An 18,916-nucleotide genomic window follows, 5' to 3' on the forward strand; every position below is an offset into this window, starting at 1 on the left:
TTTCTCTAGTAAAAATGATTTAAATCTAACAAACATCTGATATTGATTTGCCTATGTAATAATATTCAACGGGAGCGAAGCGACAAAAGAAAAGCGCTCCCGGACCGCCACATGCTCGAGCGCATCCGCCAATCACGTCATTGGCTTGCTCCGTTCCCTCGCGGGGTGTCAGATTCCCCATTCGCCCCAAGCGGAGAAGGGTGTTTATTTCCTGACTCGCGTCTCTCGACTGAGTCGGACCACCTCCTCTCTGTCGTCACATCGCAGAGCTACAAAAGCTACATGGAGGAACCGGTCGCGGTCGAAACCGGCAAGCAAAGCGAAACGGAACGCGCAGTGTGAGACGTCAAAATGAAGGCCTTGAGTGCGCTCGTGCGGTCGGCGAGCTCCGCGTGTTCCCGGCGTACGGAGCGCGTCGCGTCTGGACGATGCGGACTGTGCAGTAAGGTAACGATACTGGACGTGTTTACATTCCTATAGCTGCATCAGTATCATCATGCGATATCTTCTGCACACAGCGCTGGGTCTTTTGTTTACTAGATTAAAATGCTTCAACGTTCTAGATTTAGCTTTCCTGTAGCTCAGTGGTAAGAGCATTGCAAGGTTGTGGGTTCGATCCCAGGGGACTGCAAATACCTATGTAAAATGTATAGGATAAAGCAATTGGATAAATGCGTCTGCCAAATGCCTAAATGTAAATGTAAATGATGTGTGATTAAACAAATAGAAATGTGAATAATATTTATTTCTCATTTGTAATATTGTTTCCGTTTCAAATTGTTGTTGCACCCAAGAAAGGAATGTCAGTCTGTTAGTTGTGGTTATGAAGAAACAAACTGACATTAATTTCTTATTGCCCCTCCTTTTTTAAATTGTTGTTTACGTTGAATTGAACGGGATAACGTCCTGTCATTGCATGCCTTCTTTTTGACATTATTGCACCATCTGAGCTGTATACTGGCTCCTGTGTTGGGTCTTCATGGCTCTAATGGCCACTTGATCTCTGTGCACCATGTACACAGCTGTAGTCTTATTGATCCATGTGCTTTCTAGGATTCTGACACAGTCTGCAGTGCTCTTGATTCTCATCTGTCTTTGCTCTGTCTTCAGTCTTTGATGCAGGAGATGATTCCTGACATTTCTGTCTTTAGTCAATTAGCATCTCATTTAATAGGAAGTCTATGTGTTTTAGATGTCAGTGATACTGTAACTACAAGGTTATTATAATGCAACAAAATTTATTGATTTGATGAAGCTATAATGAAAGAGACATCTGTTATTTAAGTCAAGTATATTGATGGCAGATGACAAACATCTTTACATGCTAAATATTATACATTTATTAGACATTAGATATGCATATACATTTTCTTTAGAGTTTCTGTCATAATTTATTCGCTGTCATTTGGTTCAAATCCTGTATGTGTCTCTTTTTTTGTCAATCATACAAAAATTATGTATTTTAAGTAAAGTCCCTCTGGTTTTGTGTTCATGCAAGTCAATTAGGGAGAAATTTGTTGGTTAAGAAAAGGATTTTTCTCTGCTGGCCAGATGTTCAGGTATTTTTGATGCCTGCCTCAAGTCACAAACATAGTTTAATGTGTCAAGCAAGGTTATTTTAGTTTACTAAAATTAAAACTTTAAATAAAGTCTCTGTTATTTGAAATCAAATAAAATATTTACCTAAAAAGGATTGGGAAAAATTAACTAAAGGAAATTTGAAATGTTGCCTCAACAATAAACTGAAATAAGTTTAAAGAACTTAAATTATAATTATGAACAAATACTCAAATACCAAAATCGATAATACTTTAACTAAAATAAACATAAAAAATAAAAGTTCTAAAAATAAAAGCTAATTTAAAATATTAATAAAACTAAATAAAGCTAAAATCAAAACTATAATTACTCTGGTGTCAAGAACAGAAATATTTTATATTATTATGGCTCAATGACGTGTAACGACTTCTTATCATGTGGTGTTATCAGTAATATCAAATTAAAGAATTCTGAAGAAGTCTAAAGATTTAAATTCTGTTAGTTTCCTTGTAAAAGTTATTAGAAATCAGAAGTTCGCCTGCGGGTTATTCATATAAATTTGTGCTTGTAGTTTCCTTTGTGAACGGGTGAAGGTGCGTGACACACACTTGAGGAAGTGTGAACAAAAGTCTCGAGTGAACTTACATAACCGTCCGAGGACCGCTAGAACACATGTCAGAATTTTTTTGAATATGGTCTTAAGTTCTTGTGAATGATCTGTTGTATACAGGCTGGCAGCTTGTTGGCCATTTTACAGACAAAAAACATTCCATGTTTTTCAGAAAGTCATATAGTTCCCTAACAAAATGGAAAGGGAACTTTTGACCTCATAGTGGCTTTTCAGAGAGAACATGAACATAAAGTCCCTAAAGAGACAAGTGCAGCTGTTTACTTTTGAGGATTATGACCAGTTCTGACTATCTGCTCAGTGTACGCAGACAATAAAAGCAAAACAAGGCCCAAATGTACGGCGAGGGTCAAGCCTTACAAATCCTCTCATCCCTTTGCTGGCGTCATTATGTACAGCGTCAATCCCATTTGGAACGAGAGATTCATGCGATGACACTTTTCATTCAGTCACTGTTTTTTCAATTCTAATTTTATTTATGCTTTAATATAATCCTCAGGATCCTGATGAGGTGATGGGTGAATCTTAGTTCATGTTGCACAGCAACGCACAATAGTCATGCAATAGCCTTGTAGTTATTCATGTGTTGTTCTCTCTTGACATACAGATCCAGCCTAGCTTTGGATTTTTGTTTGACATCGACGGAGTCTTAGTCAGAGGAAAGACGCCAATCCCAGCAGCAAAGAGAGCTTTCCAGAAGCTGGTGGATTCAAATGGACAGTTTGTGGTACCCGTCGTCTTCGTCACAAACGCTGGCAACTGCTTACGGCAGAAGAAGGCAGATCAACTGTCTCACATACTGGGTGTTCCTGTGAGTTTTCTTCTTGTTAAAGGAGGAGTTCACCTTCAAAATGAAACATCTGTCATCATTTACTCACCCTCTTGTCATTTCAAACACAAAAGAAGATATTTTGAAAAATGCTGGTAACAGAACAGCACAGCTGTTAACAACATTCTTCAAAATATCTTCTGTGTTCTGCAGAAGAAAGGAAGTCACACAGGTTTGACGTGACAAGAGGGGGAGTAAATGATGACAGAATTTTCATTTTGAAGGTGAACTTCTTCTTTAAGAACTATGACATTCATTCGGCATGTATTACATGTATTAGTTTCATGTACCTTGTACAATAAGTGTTATACCGACGTGTTTATACACATGCATATTCATCATATCTGTTTTCTTTGCCTCTAGATTACGCAAGACCAAGTGATGATGTCTCACAGCCCTTTGAAAATGTTTAAGAGATACCATGACAAGTGCGTGCTGGTATCTGGACAAGGTCCTGTGCTTGACATTGCCAAAAAGTATCCTTTCACATTTACTACAAGTTTCTTCCTCGGATTATCATCTCTAATAAATCACATCAATTACTATTGATGTGATGGTATTTTGATAGAATTGAGGAGGTTACAGAATTCTTATGATCGGTCTTAACTCAGTCTGACAGTGTGGGCTTTACTAACGTGGTCAGTATTGACATGCTCAGAGAATCTTTCCCCCTGCTGGACATGGTGGATCACAACAGACGTCCAAAACTACCGGTACACATCACTTGATGTTCACCTTTGATGGTTTTATTTGATCTGGACATTCATGAAATCTAAACGCCTTATAAGAATACTGTACAAAAATACACATAGGACACAAAATGAACAGCAGGAACGCTTTAAGGTCTAATAGATGCTTTCAGCAGCAACAACATGAACAAACATAATGTTTCCCAAACTTAACTGCCGGTAAGACCTCTACAAAGAATCATTAACTGTTGAGTAGTATTAATTAAATAAAATGTATATACAATAAAATATTAATATTAATCTAAAATAAGTGGTTGTGTTATAAATAAAAAAAAGACTGTGAGTTAACTTCAGGCCTGCTGTGTGCGTGTAATCAAACCGTCCAAAGAATACAGACAAAAACATTGTGGTTAAAATTCGGTTGAAAACATATATTTTATATTAGGAATGAATATTATTTGAGGAGAATGTCAATGAGATAAAATATTAAGATTCACATTTCACTTTTGTTCTTATATCAGGCTTAATTAAATATATAGAGAATGTGAAGCTACGTCACGCCGTGTTGAATCTGCTGCCATCTTGGGAGGATCGCTGCTAGTGCATTCAATGCAGTGTTTTGTTTTTCATGTTTGATTAGGAAATATAACTGCTAGGTCAGTCTGGCTGTGTTAAAAACTATAGCATTAGTCGTTCAGGAAAATCCCCTGGATCATTCACTTTCTATTTCTCCATATATCAAACAAAACAAGTAACGGTACGTATCAAAACAGTAATAGCAGTGGAGTATGATCCTCCCAAGATGGCGACGCCACTGCAACCAGACGTCAGCTTCACGTTCTCTATTCATCATGCTCTTTTAAATCAGTTAGGTTGTAATGAAATCTGAAGGATCGAAAGTTGTATTGCGCTCTCAGCAAGAATTGCAAAACATGACAGAAACCAGATATTTGTCTTATTGTTTCAGTCTTCACCTGTGATGAACCTCCCTAAAGTTGAAGGTAAGTTTATCAGCGGACAACTGAATGACCTTTACAATATCAGTATAATCAAACAGTTAAAAACATGAATATTAAACAGTGTGTCTAAATGCAACGGCTCTGACATTCCTTGTCCTCATGTCATTTCAGCTGTGGTTCTGTTCGGAGAACCCATTCGATGGGAAACAAACCTTCAGCTCATCGTAGACATCCTTCTGACCAATGGGAATCTAAGTAACGTGTATGAGAGCACTCACACTTCTCATCTGCCGCTCTTAGCCTGTAACATGGATCTCATGTGGATGGCCGAAGCACATTCACCAAGGTGATCAAGACTCTTTTCTAGAAAGTTAAGATGCTGATTCATTATACTGTTATGAACTCAATGCTATTATGACACAGTTTAAACCCCAAACCGGCCCATGTGTGGTCATCTTAATGATTTTTTTTAACGGTTCGATTCCAGCCTTATAGACACCTAGTTGTCTGTACAGTTTGTAATGTAAAATCAATAGCTTATATTTTGTTCTTTTATGTAAATGAATAAGCGACAAATTAGAGACTGATTTTTGTGTCTAATATGATCCATGTTTTGTGACTTAAAGATGGAGAGTTTTATTGTTGCTGTAAATGATTTTCCTTTTTGTCATGTCAGATTTGGTCACGGCACTTTTATGGTGTGTTTGGAGAGCATCTATAAGAAGATCACTGGCAAAGATGTGAAGTACGAGGCCCTCATGGGGAAACCCAGTGAACTGACGTACCATTATGCAGAGTACCTCATTCGAGAACAAGCTGCAGAAAGAGGATGGAGGACACCAATCAGATCTCTCTATGCCGTCGGGTGAGACGCTTACACATTTTAACAGGCATCATTGAGTTTGTTAAATCTGACATCACATAAATATAGAATTTGGATACATCATCACCTGCTGATCAGGAAGTGATGCATTGTTACATATATGTACAAATCTATCCTATATATGTATCTGTTCTTGATATTACTGCCTGCATTTTGTTCATAACTTCATGTTTTTTTTTAATAGGGACAACCTGATGACCGATATTTACGGGGCCAACCTCTACAGCCGCTACCTGGAAGAACGAGCGGCTAGCAAGGGCACCAAAGCGGTAGCAAAGGTGGTGACGGGCACAGGGCTGCCCACCGCTGTCCCTCAGGAGGTGGATATGGACAATGGTTGGGAAAGCGAGCTTGCTTCGCCCTCCGCCACCTCCTGCAAGTCGATTCTGGTTTGCACAGGAGTCTACAATCCCCACATGGAGTTACCTAAAGATGCAAACCAATGCATCAAAGAGACGGTCTTCCACGGGCATCGTGACTTCCGCTTTGACCCCGCACTGGTTGAGCCGGAGAAAATTGTTGAGGACGTAGACGCTGCCGTTGAACTTATATTTGAGATGGAGAAATTTCAGACAGCAGTTTAGTTTCTGTTTGTATTAACAGTCCGTTACTCAACATTTTCAATTTTAGAACATGTCTGTCTGAGAAACCTCGACGCACAATTCATGACTGAGGAAACAGAAGAAATTAAAGAGATTTTAGTTTAACTACATGGTTTGTTTCCAAACAGTGTTTTTATGAGCTATTAACATTTTCGTTTGTCAGTACTCTGACAGACCAGATTTGCTTAAACATGTGACAAGAATGATATTCAGATGTGCTAGAAAACAGGACAAAAAAAAAAAGAGTAAAATGTGAATTGCACCATTGCCAATCATGGATGTTAAGGGCTCATAGCTTGCCTTTTAATGCTGAATACTCCATACATTATTACTGTTACTTTAATTTTTTTTATAAATTACAGTAAGTTTACATCCTATACATCTTAAAGCTAAAATCTTAAACTTATTGTACGTTTTAGTTATTTCATTGTTATTTTCTGTAGATTGGTTTGTGAAAAATGTTGTACTGCAGACGAATTAAAACATGATTACCTGTTAACTGTATTGTGCCAGTATACATGTTTAGAAATCGATTTAAAGTACTAAACAATGTTATATCAGTAATCGTTACATGCTCCATCCTTTTTCTACTTTTACATTGCTGATGTTACATTGTGGTTAGTTTTTCTCTTTTTTATTGGAAACAATACAGCACAGATTTGCACTGAGAGACAACACAACATTATAGCTATTGTTTTAAAACAAAGGGTGTTAATAAAAGTCTATCACTTAAGCGTTTGTCCTTGAATTATCTGGTCCAACAAAATAAGGAAATAAATTATATAGATAATAAATATATATTATCTAAATTATTAATATTGATCATTAACACATTATTTAAACAAAAATTAAGGGTAATCAAATAAGTGAAAAATAATTACTGAATCACAAAACACTGAATGGAAAAGTGGATATCAAAAAGTCATGTTAAATATATTATATCATAACATACCAATATACAATTCATTTACTAACAAAACACTTACACAATATGTGAAGTCCAGACTAAACTTGCATAACAATAATTAGAATAATAATGTGTGTTTATTGTTGCAAATATACTAAATTTGCATATATCATATAATAAATCTGAATTCATTATTTTAATTTATACTGAATTTTATTATCTTCCACAAAAAATACTTAAAGTGGGCTTCCCTTCCTAAACATTGATTTTAATCTTTTGACAAGATATCATGGTTATATATATTTTACACAATTTTCTTTACATTTTGTAAGATGATTCGAGGCAGAAAACTAGATGGGACTGTTTTCACAGACAGGGTCACATCTCACTGTCCTTCCGAAACCTTTTATCTCCATATTTTATGATTTAATTTTGTGCCATAAATCATTAGTCACCCTTTAGGCAAATATCTAACCAATAAAAGGTTAAATGTGCTTGTCAACTTAGACAATACAGTATTTAACCATTGAAAAGTAATGTTCTATCCATTTCCTGAAAACTGCGAATAAATGTGTCATTATATAAAGTTCGGTAAAATAACTTTATTTTAAATCTCCGTTTAACACATAATTTATGCTGTGAAAGTTCTATTGATAAAATAATAAACAAACAATTTATCAACATCTCAGCAACATCTCAATGATGGACATAAAATGCATAGTAACATGAAAACAAACTACAAGGCACTGTTCCTATCTTCAAGAATCCTCATTAAATGTTATTTACCTTCAACAACATTTGACAACGCATCACACTTAAATACTGTCTCCTTCCTCTCACTCATAACTTTAGACAAATATCCAGTACAAAATTTGACTTAAAACTAACAAAGAATGTGTCAAACTGAAAACTTTACATTCATATCATTTGCAATCGTATACTGAATATACTGCACATGTTGATTTCATTTATACATCGATTAATGACATATACTGTAAACGTACCAAAGATGTTAACCTCAAGAAAAGATAGCATGCTAATATAAATACAAGACATTGCATGTAAAATGGCTCTGATTTTTATGCCCAATTGAAACGAGACAACACCATCTGCTCTTTCCCAATTCTTCAGCGCAATATTATCATAAATTAAACATGGTCCAAAATTATCAAAAGATTTTCATCATAGTTTAAAAACCTTGTTTATTAAACTCTTTTATTTGAACAAGGCTTTGTGGTGGTTTAAATTAACCAAAGTTATATATATATATTTTATAAATATATTATATATATATAAAATAAATGCCCACATGTCTTCTTACGAAGTCTTATAGAGGGTCGCAAAAGCAGTCGAACAGTTCTAAAACTCTGCTGGTTTTATGAATAGATTATAAAAGGCGTGTGCATGAGTATAGTCATCAAATCACATGACTACACTATTAATGGCAGCTTTTTAGACAGAACTTTAAAGATCTTGTTGAATGAAAATACTGCTGACCCCAACATTTCAAACATTTGGCAGGAATGAACACTCAATGTCCTTCTAAACAATGAATTGCATCAACTGCATTTTAGTAATAGCTTTATATGCATTTATGTGAATGTATTGTTAAATTCAAACATTCAAATCTAAATCATCAAGAAAATTATTTTACAAAATAGATCTGCATTGTGCATCAAGTCATGTGACCCCATGAGAATTTTGCCCTTATTAATGACAACTGCGTCCAGCCAGTGTCTTCACAGTTTAACCAGGATTAGAAACCAGATGGAAACGCTTTTTATTAACCATCACAGAATGTTCCCTTGTCCTGTGCATAATCTGAATCACTTCAGTTTATCCTTCTGGAAATGCATTAAACAAGCACTATGTGATAGTACCTGACTTACATGACTGGATGGGTAATGACCAAAGCGTTTATTGCTTCACGAAAAGGCAGATATCAACAGCCACACCCCCAGCCCTCGCCGCTCACGTCTTTGCTGTTCAGTTTGAAGCTGTCTGTAACGGTTTCATTGATCATGGGCCCGCCATGTCTGAGGATGAGCTCGTTGGCCATTTTGTTAAACGCCTCTTCTATATTAACAGAGTCCCTGGCTGAAGTCTCGATGGCATTAACGAAATCCAACTGGTGAGCCATGGTCTGTGCGTCCTCCGTCGACACTTCACGCATGTCAGTCAAATCTGATTTATTACCTAATAATAAACCATTACGTTACATGTAAGACACCAATAAGTGTAAGACAGTCATAATAGTAACACAATTGCATTTATATTTATATTTAAGCACTTAGCAGGCAAACCTTAACCCAATAATAATATTTAAAAATCTTCAAGATGATGTAAATTACAGCGAGGAAAAGTATCTTATTAAAAGAATGAAGGGATTTAATCTTTAGCTTTTATCAGTATGTGTGTTCCTTGGGATGGAACCCTTGACCTTTGTGCCCCTAACACAATGATCCATAGCTCAGCCACAGCACCTAAATACACGTTTGCACTCACCGATTAAAAGAGGAACGATGTTGGATCCACCGTATTTCTTTACATCCTCCATCCACTTGGGCACAGACATAAAGGTGGCTCTTTTTGTGATGTCATAAGTGATGATGGCACCATTGGCACTGCGGTAGTAACTCTGTGTGATGGTGCGAAACCGCTCCTGTCCAGCTGTGTCCCAAATCTGTAACTATAGCACAGAATCACACAAATTATACCAAAGATCTAAAATCCAATATACAACGGTGAAGTCTTCCTTTCGCTGACTTCCTGGCTGTGCTATATAAACAAAGCAGAGTTCAATAGAGCGAGGGGTGTCGGGTTTTTGTTCAGGCTGGGACGAGCAAAACAACAATAAATGGCACGATGAATTACAATAAACACTAATACAACCATCTCTGTATGAACCGAACAAATGATACTTCCCGTCCTCCCAATAGACCCTCACAATAAAAAGTGCTGATGTTTGCTGAGCGAGTGAAACACAGAGACATTTCACAACGGAGACTCGTATCAGCTGAGTTAGCAACTGAACCAATGAAGCATGTTTATTATCTTCACTTTCAAAACGATGACTTATTTTGCACAACTTATTGAGATTGTTTTACAAGAAAAGTTATATAATAAAGAGTTTTTAAATGTTTTTTTTAGACATTAACTCAGTTGTCTTAATGTGGCAGTCCATTGAAACTGCTGAGAACTTTGAGCCTCATGTCAAACTTTACAAGTCTTTTCACTCTTAGTTTCTCCACGTCATGAGTGTCAACGTTAACAGAGCTGACTCCTCCCCTTCAAACACTTACTGTAGTTACCATAGTATTTTGTGGTAACTAGTTTCATAGTTTTACTGTTTACTAAAATGATATCTTGCCATTACTAAGTTACTACTGTCATAAAAATCCAGATCGTTTTTCAATGGTTTTGGCGAGGTTTCTTATACTTTTTTTAAAGAAGACTGTATATATTTTAAAGTACTGACGATAACTGCAATAAACTGTATATATTGTACATAATATCAACTAGTGTAAACTTTGGACACCAAAGTATATGAAGATTTGTGTATATCTTTGTTATGCAGGCATACACATAACGTGTATGAAATATCAAGACATATGAGCAACGTTACAGGTAGACAGCACTAACCTTCACTCTCTTCCCTTGAATTTCCAGCGTTTTCATGGTGAAATCCACTCCGATCGTGTTTCCCTGTTTCTCGATGAATATACCGGTTTTAAACCGCTGAACCACACAAGTTTTCCCGACACCGACATCACCAACCAGAACGATTTTAAAGACGAAATCGTAGCTGTCCTCGGACTCTTGTAATGACATATCTGTGCAGTCAGCGATCACCCAACAACTGAGGCTTATGTGACGTTGATGATGAAAACAACAACAGTGTCTGACGTGGAGAAACACACACAACACCTGTAACGTGCCAATGCGGAAGACATCAGGTGTGGGGCGCCATGCGCAGTTGCGTGGACCGTTCAGAGTATTACATGAAGTACCGCGAGAACGATTCAAAAGCACAACGTTGTAATCAGTCTCGCGGTACTTTAAGTCATATGCTGGTTAGTTTGCGCAATCCAGTTTCCCATCAGCGCTGTTTTAGGTGTCCCGGAGCAGCGCCTGATTTATTTAACAGGGTAAACATACCGATTATGAATGAGAGAGTCGTTTCCTCGGACTGGTTTGGAGTATTATTGTTATTTTACAATCAACCGACGAGACAAAATTACAACGTTCCTTACATAATCAACGAAACGGGGTTGCGGCGTTGAATAGTGACGTAGTCTGCCAACCGACCAATCAGAAACGTTGCCTATGCGGGCGACGCGACCCTTTTTAACTTTTTAAAGTTTTAAACAAATCTTAACAAAAAGGCAATCATATATCAGAAAGACGTACAATCAAGAGCTGATGGAGCACAGCTCGAATTCCAACATTTTTACAATAAAAAAACTACTAAAAGAAGAAGAAAAGAAGAAAAAAAACGAATGACTGCAGCTACATAAATAAATTATGCTAATATAAATTGTTGTTTAATAAACTTAGAATGAACTTTTTAAGAAAGATAACTATTATAAAGTTGTATTAGATACGACATTGATCAGAACGAGTAACTTCATGCATTTTGAATTTGATGGCAACGCATAAGTTGTTCAATAGGGGGCGCTAAATGAAAACCGTAGCAATGAGTCACGACGCAAGTGAACGAGGAACGTTTGGGAGGAAGTGACGACGGTGGCGCTTAAAGTTTAAATTTGCTTCAGTTATCGGCGCGGGACGTAAGTGTTAATCTGGTTAGTAAAATATTCTGTTTTGTTCTCTTTTAAAGGTCTCATTATATCTTCAGTAATGTCGGATCAACACTGTGATAAAGATGGTAACGGAATTTTGTGTCGTTGACTTGTATGATTCTTGTATTGTTCCCACAAGGTTTTGTTATTGTTTTTTACCGCACCTTAGCGTTGTCGCTTTTACTGGTAACGTTTAACTGCACAAAACCTTTGTATTCAGATTTTTTTCGTTGATCTCACAAAGTTCGATCGCTTTGATAACTTTGATGTTCTTTCTCAAATTCCGTTTTTAGTGCTTGCTGCATTTGTAACGTTACATGACCTGTTGTATTTGACAGGTTTTTATAATTTTGCCTAAAGTATCAAAATATAATACTGGGTGGGTTTTGGGCCCATCCCTTTATTTAACACACTGCATTTATTCCCCTTTCCATAACCCAAGTAAGGAATTAGTTGGGGGGCCGTTTCAGAAAGAAGGTTTAGTGAAAACTCTGAGTATATTAACCCTGAACTGAGGGAAACTCTGGGTTTTCCGTTTCAGAATGTGAGGTCTGTCAAACCCGAGAAAGCAAGGTAACTCAAGCCTGTTTCTAAAGGAGACGTCACTTATACTCCGAATCAGTAACCATAGTAACTTACTTTGTGATCCTAACTTGGGGGATCAGGTTTTCTTTGGTAAACCCAGAGTTTATTTCCATCTACTCCCCCTTTTAAAGAGCAAGTGGTGTACCTCATTCATAAATACAGTCATTCATGACAACATTATTATCACACAGAGACCATCACATTGACTTATATGTCATATGTGCTTTTATAGAGGATTCAGTATGAAGAGGCTGAATTCATTCATTGGGTTGTACCCGAATGGAATTTTGTCATTTCCCTTTGCAGTTTTATTAAAACTGTACCGTTTTTCTTTACAGTGAATTAGATATATCTTAACCATCCTTTACATCAATAACATCAGCCAACGTACGTGTATTACATCAGAGCATCATTTTCTATAGACAATGACAAATGACTAAATAAAGTGTATAAATAAAGTGCATGACAAAAGAAATAAAAAAATACAGTCAAACGTTCAGAAATGGAACGATAAAGGTAAACAACTAATTTTGACGTGCTGCCATTCCAACTCAAATATGCACCGAGCACTGCAGCGCTGTGGTAAGAACCAGCGATCAGTCTAACTTTGCTCGAGAGCACTCATGGCGATTGAGAACATACGATTTTCTTTATTATTTCTGTTGTTTCATTCATTTAATGATAATTTTATTTTTTTATTGTTACATTAATCTATTTATTAATTTAAACTTAAGTCATTTTCAGCACATCAGTAAACCCACTGCATGCAGAGCGGAAAGTGTGCCTCACTCTTAAGTGCTTTCTGCCGCCGTGTTGCTTTTTTTGGTGCCGTTGCCATGGTGAATCGTTAAATCAGAGCTCCATTGATGATGGCTTTTTATAGTCGTGCTGAACCCGCTTAACCCAGGGTGAGCCAACCCAGAGTAAATTGAACTAACTCAAATCAGCTGTTCTAAAAAACCCAAAACTCAAAGTTTCTAATTTTTAAGTGAACCAACTCTGAGTTCAAGGTTAAACCTAGAGTTGATTGAACCTCCTTATTGAAACATGCTCCTGGATTGACTACAACAAGAGACTGATATATTAATTGAAAACATCAGTTGTGATGTGGGTGAAAACCTCTGGTCAGTGTCCAAATGCATTACACGGCTGGAAAACAGTACAGTGAGAGAGACTACACTTGACATTTTATTGCAGTGTAGCTTTTATCGTAGCTAATATATTGCTTTCTTTCAAAGAATGTTGATTGAATGCTAAATTCTTTGATGAAACACAATGATTCCACACTCTGTGCTGTTATCACCAGTTATTTTTCAGTGATGTTTGTATCCGTGTAGTACCATTATGAAACCTGCACCAAAAAGGGCATCGAGGTTTGGAAATTGGTTCCAATGTGATTGTAAAAAAAGTGTTTTTTCATTGCAGCAGGGATGACCGAAAACACATTCCCTGTGTACAAGGTGGATGTCATCGTGCAGTTCTACCGAACTGAAGTTTTGACTGGACAAGAAGCCAAACATTTTACAAAAAATGACATTACTCCCAACCCCAAGGTACATTATTCAACTGGTAGCCGGATATATTTTTGTTCTGTGGCATGTTCACAGGTATTTCTATTAAATATTGCTACAGTTCTTATACGGATGCTTCACCCAAAAATGAAATTCTTCCAAATATCTTTCTCTGTGGTCATCAGAACACAGACATTTATACAAATATGGAATAACGCTGAAGTGAATAATGATAAATTTAAATTTTTGGTTGAAGCATCCCTTTAATACTGAAATGAAGTCTGGTTAAGTCTTATTAACGGTCACATCTGGATGTCGCTGCTGTCCTTCTAAAGCTGTGTATTTCTCCATATTTTGTGAATGCTTTAAATCATTACTGTTCGTCACCCTTTATTTTTCTTACCGGGTTTTGCAAATATCTTGCCAATAAAAGGTATTAAAAAGTGCATGTAATTTGATCACATTAAAGTGCAGTGATTTTTCCATTTCCTCATCCGAGGTTTCAGAAGGACATCAACGATATATCACCAGTATATTGGCCAGCAGATTTTATAGTAATTCTTGGCATCTGTATTTGAAATAACTCTATTGTGCTAATGTTCTGACTTTAGAGCATTTGTCATGATAAATATGGATGAACCGATATGGATATCGGGACCGATACCAAGCTTATGTACTCGTAAAGAGACACAGATACCAACGACCAATACCTCACGTGACATACCTGAGAGAACTAAACAAAATTTGTGCTTTATAAGTTTTTGACAAGCACGTAAAATTATGTCATTTTTCATAATGTGTTTGAGGCGGAGTTGCTCATGATAACGAAAATATTTGTAATTTGGACAATTGCCGCCTCTCAAAAAAGAATACAGGTAGAGGCGAGTACCAGATAAGAAATATCGGTACTCGTACTCGGTCTTAAAAAAATGGTATCCGAGGATCCCTGATGATACACATATTGTAAGTGGAATATTTACAGACGCCTGTTTTCAATTGCAGTCGGAATCTATTCAGAGACTCTACATGAGAATATTACAGCTGCTTTTCTGCTTTAAGCCCGAGTGCCATTACACGGTGAGTGATCCTGATCTGTTAACTTGATGTTACATCAGATTTTTGATATGTACAATATTTCAAATAATTTGTGAAATGTTGACTTTTCCCAGGTGCCGTTGTCTGAGAATATTCAATACCCAATGCTTTATGAGTGGGTTTCACCGATCATGAGTGTTTACATGCGCATGTAAGTAATGGAGATTTTATTTAAAAAAATCATTCAAGGACTTTTATTTTGTTGATGTAGTAAAGAGGTTTCTTGGCACTAAAATGGTTTGTATTTGTTTCTCACAGGTGTCAGTTCTTACCACTCTGTCACGTGTATGACTTCTCACTGAATGACTTGCTTAACCCCAGTAAGTCGTGTTATTTTTCTAATTTTAACGTAACATTTAACAGCAGTTTTTCACTTCTTAACATTTAAAAAGTTGATTGTGAGCAATGCTAAATTATTCATCATCACTTTACAGAGGCAAAGAGAACAATCACCACACTGAGTGCAATCCAGAATTTCCTTCACTTCAGAAAGCAGAGGCTGGAATTAACCGCTGCCCACCAGCAGAGTTTTGTAAGATTAAGTTATTTTATTTGAAGAAACGAATGATGGTATAGGAATGTTTACAATTGAGAGAGAATAATTTAACCAGTTAGGCTTTATCAGATGATGATTTATCAACCTATAGAATAAACGTGTCATCATGTGATGTTGGTGTATATATTACAAAACTGCATTTGCTGCCACATTGTTCTTCATTCTTTGCATTTAATATGTTTATTCCTCTCCCCAGAGGTCAGATATGGACAGACTCCAAGCATACACAAGAGAAATTAAGGACGCTGAAAAAAAGATTGAGAAGCTCAGGTAAGTGCAGAATTGGATTGGCATGTATTGGCTTTATTACAACTGAACCCCAAGTTTGAAAGTATGAAACGTGTTCTCTGTGTGCAGCATCATACCACCAGAACAGCAAGCGGAAGCTAAAGAGCTGGCGTCTGCTCTGGCAGAGTTGACAACAAACACACAACATGAGTATCAGGATGTGGTGAGTAACTACATCTAAAGAAATGCATATTTTCCCCGCTTTAGTTAATGTGAATCCATGTCCATGTGGGGCTGAAGAAGCTTACAATAAGATACAAATATATAATATATACAAAAATATACAAGCACCTTACACTTAATCAGACTTTTACTGGGACTGTTTGTCACACCTGACCTTGTATGCATTGTTTAGGGCTGTGAAGCTATTAAAATGTCTAATCTAATTAATTACATGATGTGGAATTAATCACACATCGCATCAACAAAATGTCATTTAAACCATTATAAGACAATACAGAAACCAGCTTTAGATGTTCAGAAGCTAAAACAATCATCATTTAGTTTTTTTTAAAAGCTGAAATATTATTTGTGTATAATTATCAACCAAAATAGCTTGGTTTTAGCTAACCAAGCTTAGCCAATATTAAGAAATAGCTTCCTTTTCACCAAATAAATGGTTATTCAGGTTTAAAACGACATGAGGGTAAGTAAATGTAAATAAGCAGAATATTCTTTGGGCAAACTATCACCAATTTATTAGTATTAAACTTTTTTTATACTGTTAAAATTCTTTGAAGAATCAAAACCTGCCAGAAAGTGGCGGTAAATGTCATTAATCATTAGATTCACTGAATTTGTTCATTCATGTAGTAAATGACTCTTTATGAATGTGCCATTGACTAATTGATTCACTTTAAGAAGCTCATTCATTTAGGAACTAAACCATGACACACTTTTACTGAGGCTTTATTAAAAGTTAAGAAAACAGACAATGCTATAAAATTATCATAAAAGTAATTACTTATTTATTTAACTGTTGTATAAAATCAACATGACATGTGCACTCGTAGTTCTCTGGACAAAAGTAGCACTCGTATGATATGGGCTTGTGTGGTTGCATAACTAAATAAATATGAGACAAAAGCTCAGACATCTTTATTAACTGTATGAAATGAAAGATGACCTACTTACGTCTGGGGCGGGTGCGTTAAACGCGTTAACACTTTAAATTGCGTTAATTTTCAATAATGCGTTTACTATTATTGACGCGTTCAATGCACAGCTCAATTTTTTCCCATTGTTTGATTCTTGATTTTGACTTTTCTTTTAGAGTGCAATGAATGAAAAAGTTGCACAGTGCAAGACAGAAATTGCAGAAATATCACAGAAACTGGTATGTATGAGTACATATGTTTATTAGACTTACACGCTGCCACTACGAAACTAATGTTAATGTACGTCTGTGTGTGACGCATGTTTTGTACTCTACAGAGTCAGCGGAGAGTGGAAGTGGCCACACTGAAAGATGAGATAGTCAAGCTCAAGTCTCAGATCGTGGAGTCGCCCGAAGAGCTCAGAAATGAGATGGAACGGATGAAAGAGAATGTGAAAAACATCAAGATGTCCAAAGTATGTGTTGTTTTAATACACCTCTTATGCTATAAATAACATCAGTACTGGATAAGCTACCCGTGATGGGTTTCAGACTGATCTCTAGTAGTGATGGATTGGTTGACGTGTCTTGTGACAGGATCTGGCCGATGAGAGGCTGGTGGAGCTTCAGATGCTGGTGCAGTGTGCAGGTCAGGTGGAGGCAGAGATTCAGGTTTTACTCAAACAGCTGCAGGACCTGCAGAACAGCATGTGTCAAACCAATCAGCAGAAGGAGAAGGTGCATAAAACATACGGAACTGAAAAGCATCAATACTTCAGGATGTTTGAATCTGGAATAATGTAACACTGTATATGATCGCTCCAGGTTCAGGATTTAGCAGCTATGAATGAAGCACTGCAGAAAGAGCTCAGGAGTTTGAGCACTGAGGAAGGCCAGCTGAAGAGAGCTCTTGCCATGAAATTTGACAAAGAGTCAAAGCATCAAATTCGTCGACAGAAGAAGAAAGAAGTGAAAGATCAGCAAGTCAAAAACATATATGGGTAAGAGAAGGGTAATCTAAACCCATCATTTTATCAAAATTCATTTTTGGCACCTTCGAGAATGTAACATCATTGTTGATGGGTAAATATAAATGTCTGCATGCATACTTTAGGCTTAAGGTCCCTGCAGCCATCTAAAACGTCTGGTTTATATTGCAAGTTTTACAGGGTTTGTAAGTCATGTATTAATACACATTATTTTAAAATGAAAATTTTCTAGACCTGAATATCTACATTTTGGGAATGTCAGTATTTGTATAGATGAGTGAATATTGTTTACTTAACGTGCTGTGACTGCATTGGTAGAAAGTGTATGAACCCTGTTTCACTTGATGGGATGAACTTTCCTCAGGCAATATGATAAAATCCATGAGAAACGGGAGGAAGTTGTAAAAATAATTGAAGAAACCAACCGTGAAACCAAACATTTCAAGGAAAAGATGCAAAAGCTGAGAGAGAAGTGTAACCAGCAGAGCCAGAAAGCCCAGGTGAGCTTTACCTTTACTGTAAAGTTTCTCAGTTTGACTTGTTTCGGCTCTGTTTAAATGAGCTGGTGTGGTGTTAAGGCCATGTTTTGTTTATTTCCTCTTTAGGAGATCTATGAGCGTCTCCTTAATACTTTGGAGCAGTATAACAAGCGGATTGAAAGCATTGTGCTGGAGACCAATGCTGACATCTCAAAAATGAAATTGCATTACTAGAATGCATTCTTTTTCTTACCGTTCCATTTCAAGGTTTTTGTGTCAGTTTGTCTTAAGTTTCCTACTTTTGTAAATGCCATTTATTTGTGTTACCCCACTAATAAATATGGAAAGTTACAGGTTGTTTCCAACTATACTGGCAAGTGATATGAATATCTTATCACCTGTTTTGTACACCTTCATTTAGATCTACTAATTCTTTAGTGTTCTGCTCTGCTCTTGGGAAGCTTGTTTAGGAGATAATA

The 18,916-nt window shown here is 36.6% G+C and overlaps 3 protein-coding genes across 5 annotated transcripts; 2 read left to right on the plus strand and 1 right to left on the minus strand.

The window, feature by feature from the left end:
* Positions 1-5: 5 nt before the first annotated feature.
* On the plus strand, positions 6-6,862 carry zgc:77375 (uncharacterized protein LOC402927 homolog). Its single transcript, XM_056735215.1, has 8 exons — positions 6-447; positions 2,775-2,978; positions 3,360-3,472; positions 3,616-3,709; positions 4,653-4,686; positions 4,816-4,990; positions 5,321-5,509; positions 5,712-6,862. Exons 1-8 carry the CDS (start codon positions 352-354, stop codon positions 6,109-6,111), a joined length of 1,305 nt encoding a protein of 434 aa, XP_056591193.1. The 5' UTR covers positions 6-351; the 3' UTR covers positions 6,112-6,862.
* Positions 6,863-7,623: 761 nt separating this feature from the next.
* rab43 (RAB43, member RAS oncogene family) lies at positions 7,624-11,019 on the minus strand. Its single transcript, XM_056735434.1, has 3 exons — positions 10,679-11,019; positions 9,542-9,725; positions 7,624-9,232 (listed from the first exon to the last, which is right to left on the minus strand). The coding sequence occupies exons 1-3, from the start codon at positions 10,865-10,867 to the stop codon at positions 8,979-8,981; spliced, it is 627 nt and encodes a 208-aa protein (XP_056591412.1). The 5' UTR covers positions 10,868-11,019; the 3' UTR covers positions 7,624-8,978.
* A 700-nt stretch (positions 11,020-11,719) lies between these two features.
* Positions 11,720-18,788, plus strand: nuf2 (UF2 component of NDC80 kinetochore complex). 3 transcript variants are annotated; one of them, XM_056735414.1, is made up of 14 exons: positions 11,720-11,841; positions 13,849-13,976; positions 14,937-15,011; positions 15,104-15,180; positions 15,288-15,349; positions 15,464-15,561; positions 15,782-15,855; positions 15,943-16,036; positions 17,147-17,209; positions 17,308-17,445; positions 17,567-17,707; positions 17,795-17,970; positions 18,323-18,458; positions 18,564-18,788. In XM_056735414.1, exons 2-14 carry the CDS (start codon positions 13,854-13,856, stop codon positions 18,669-18,671), a joined length of 1,365 nt encoding a protein of 454 aa, XP_056591392.1. In that variant the 5' UTR covers positions 11,720-11,841; positions 13,849-13,853; the 3' UTR covers positions 18,672-18,788. The 3 variants fall into 3 exon arrangements, with proteins under 3 accessions (XP_056591392.1, XP_056591393.1, XP_056591394.1); XM_056735415.1 differs by having other exon boundaries at positions 11,791-11,841; positions 13,852-13,976; XM_056735416.1 differs by having other exon boundaries at positions 11,806-11,826.
* The last annotated feature ends 128 nt before the right edge of the window (positions 18,789-18,916 follow it).

Source organism: Triplophysa dalaica, chromosome 21, assembly GCF_015846415.1.
Source record: "Triplophysa dalaica isolate WHDGS20190420 chromosome 21, ASM1584641v1, whole genome shotgun sequence".
Lineage (NCBI taxonomy): Eukaryota > Metazoa > Chordata > Actinopteri > Cypriniformes > Nemacheilidae > Triplophysa > Triplophysa dalaica.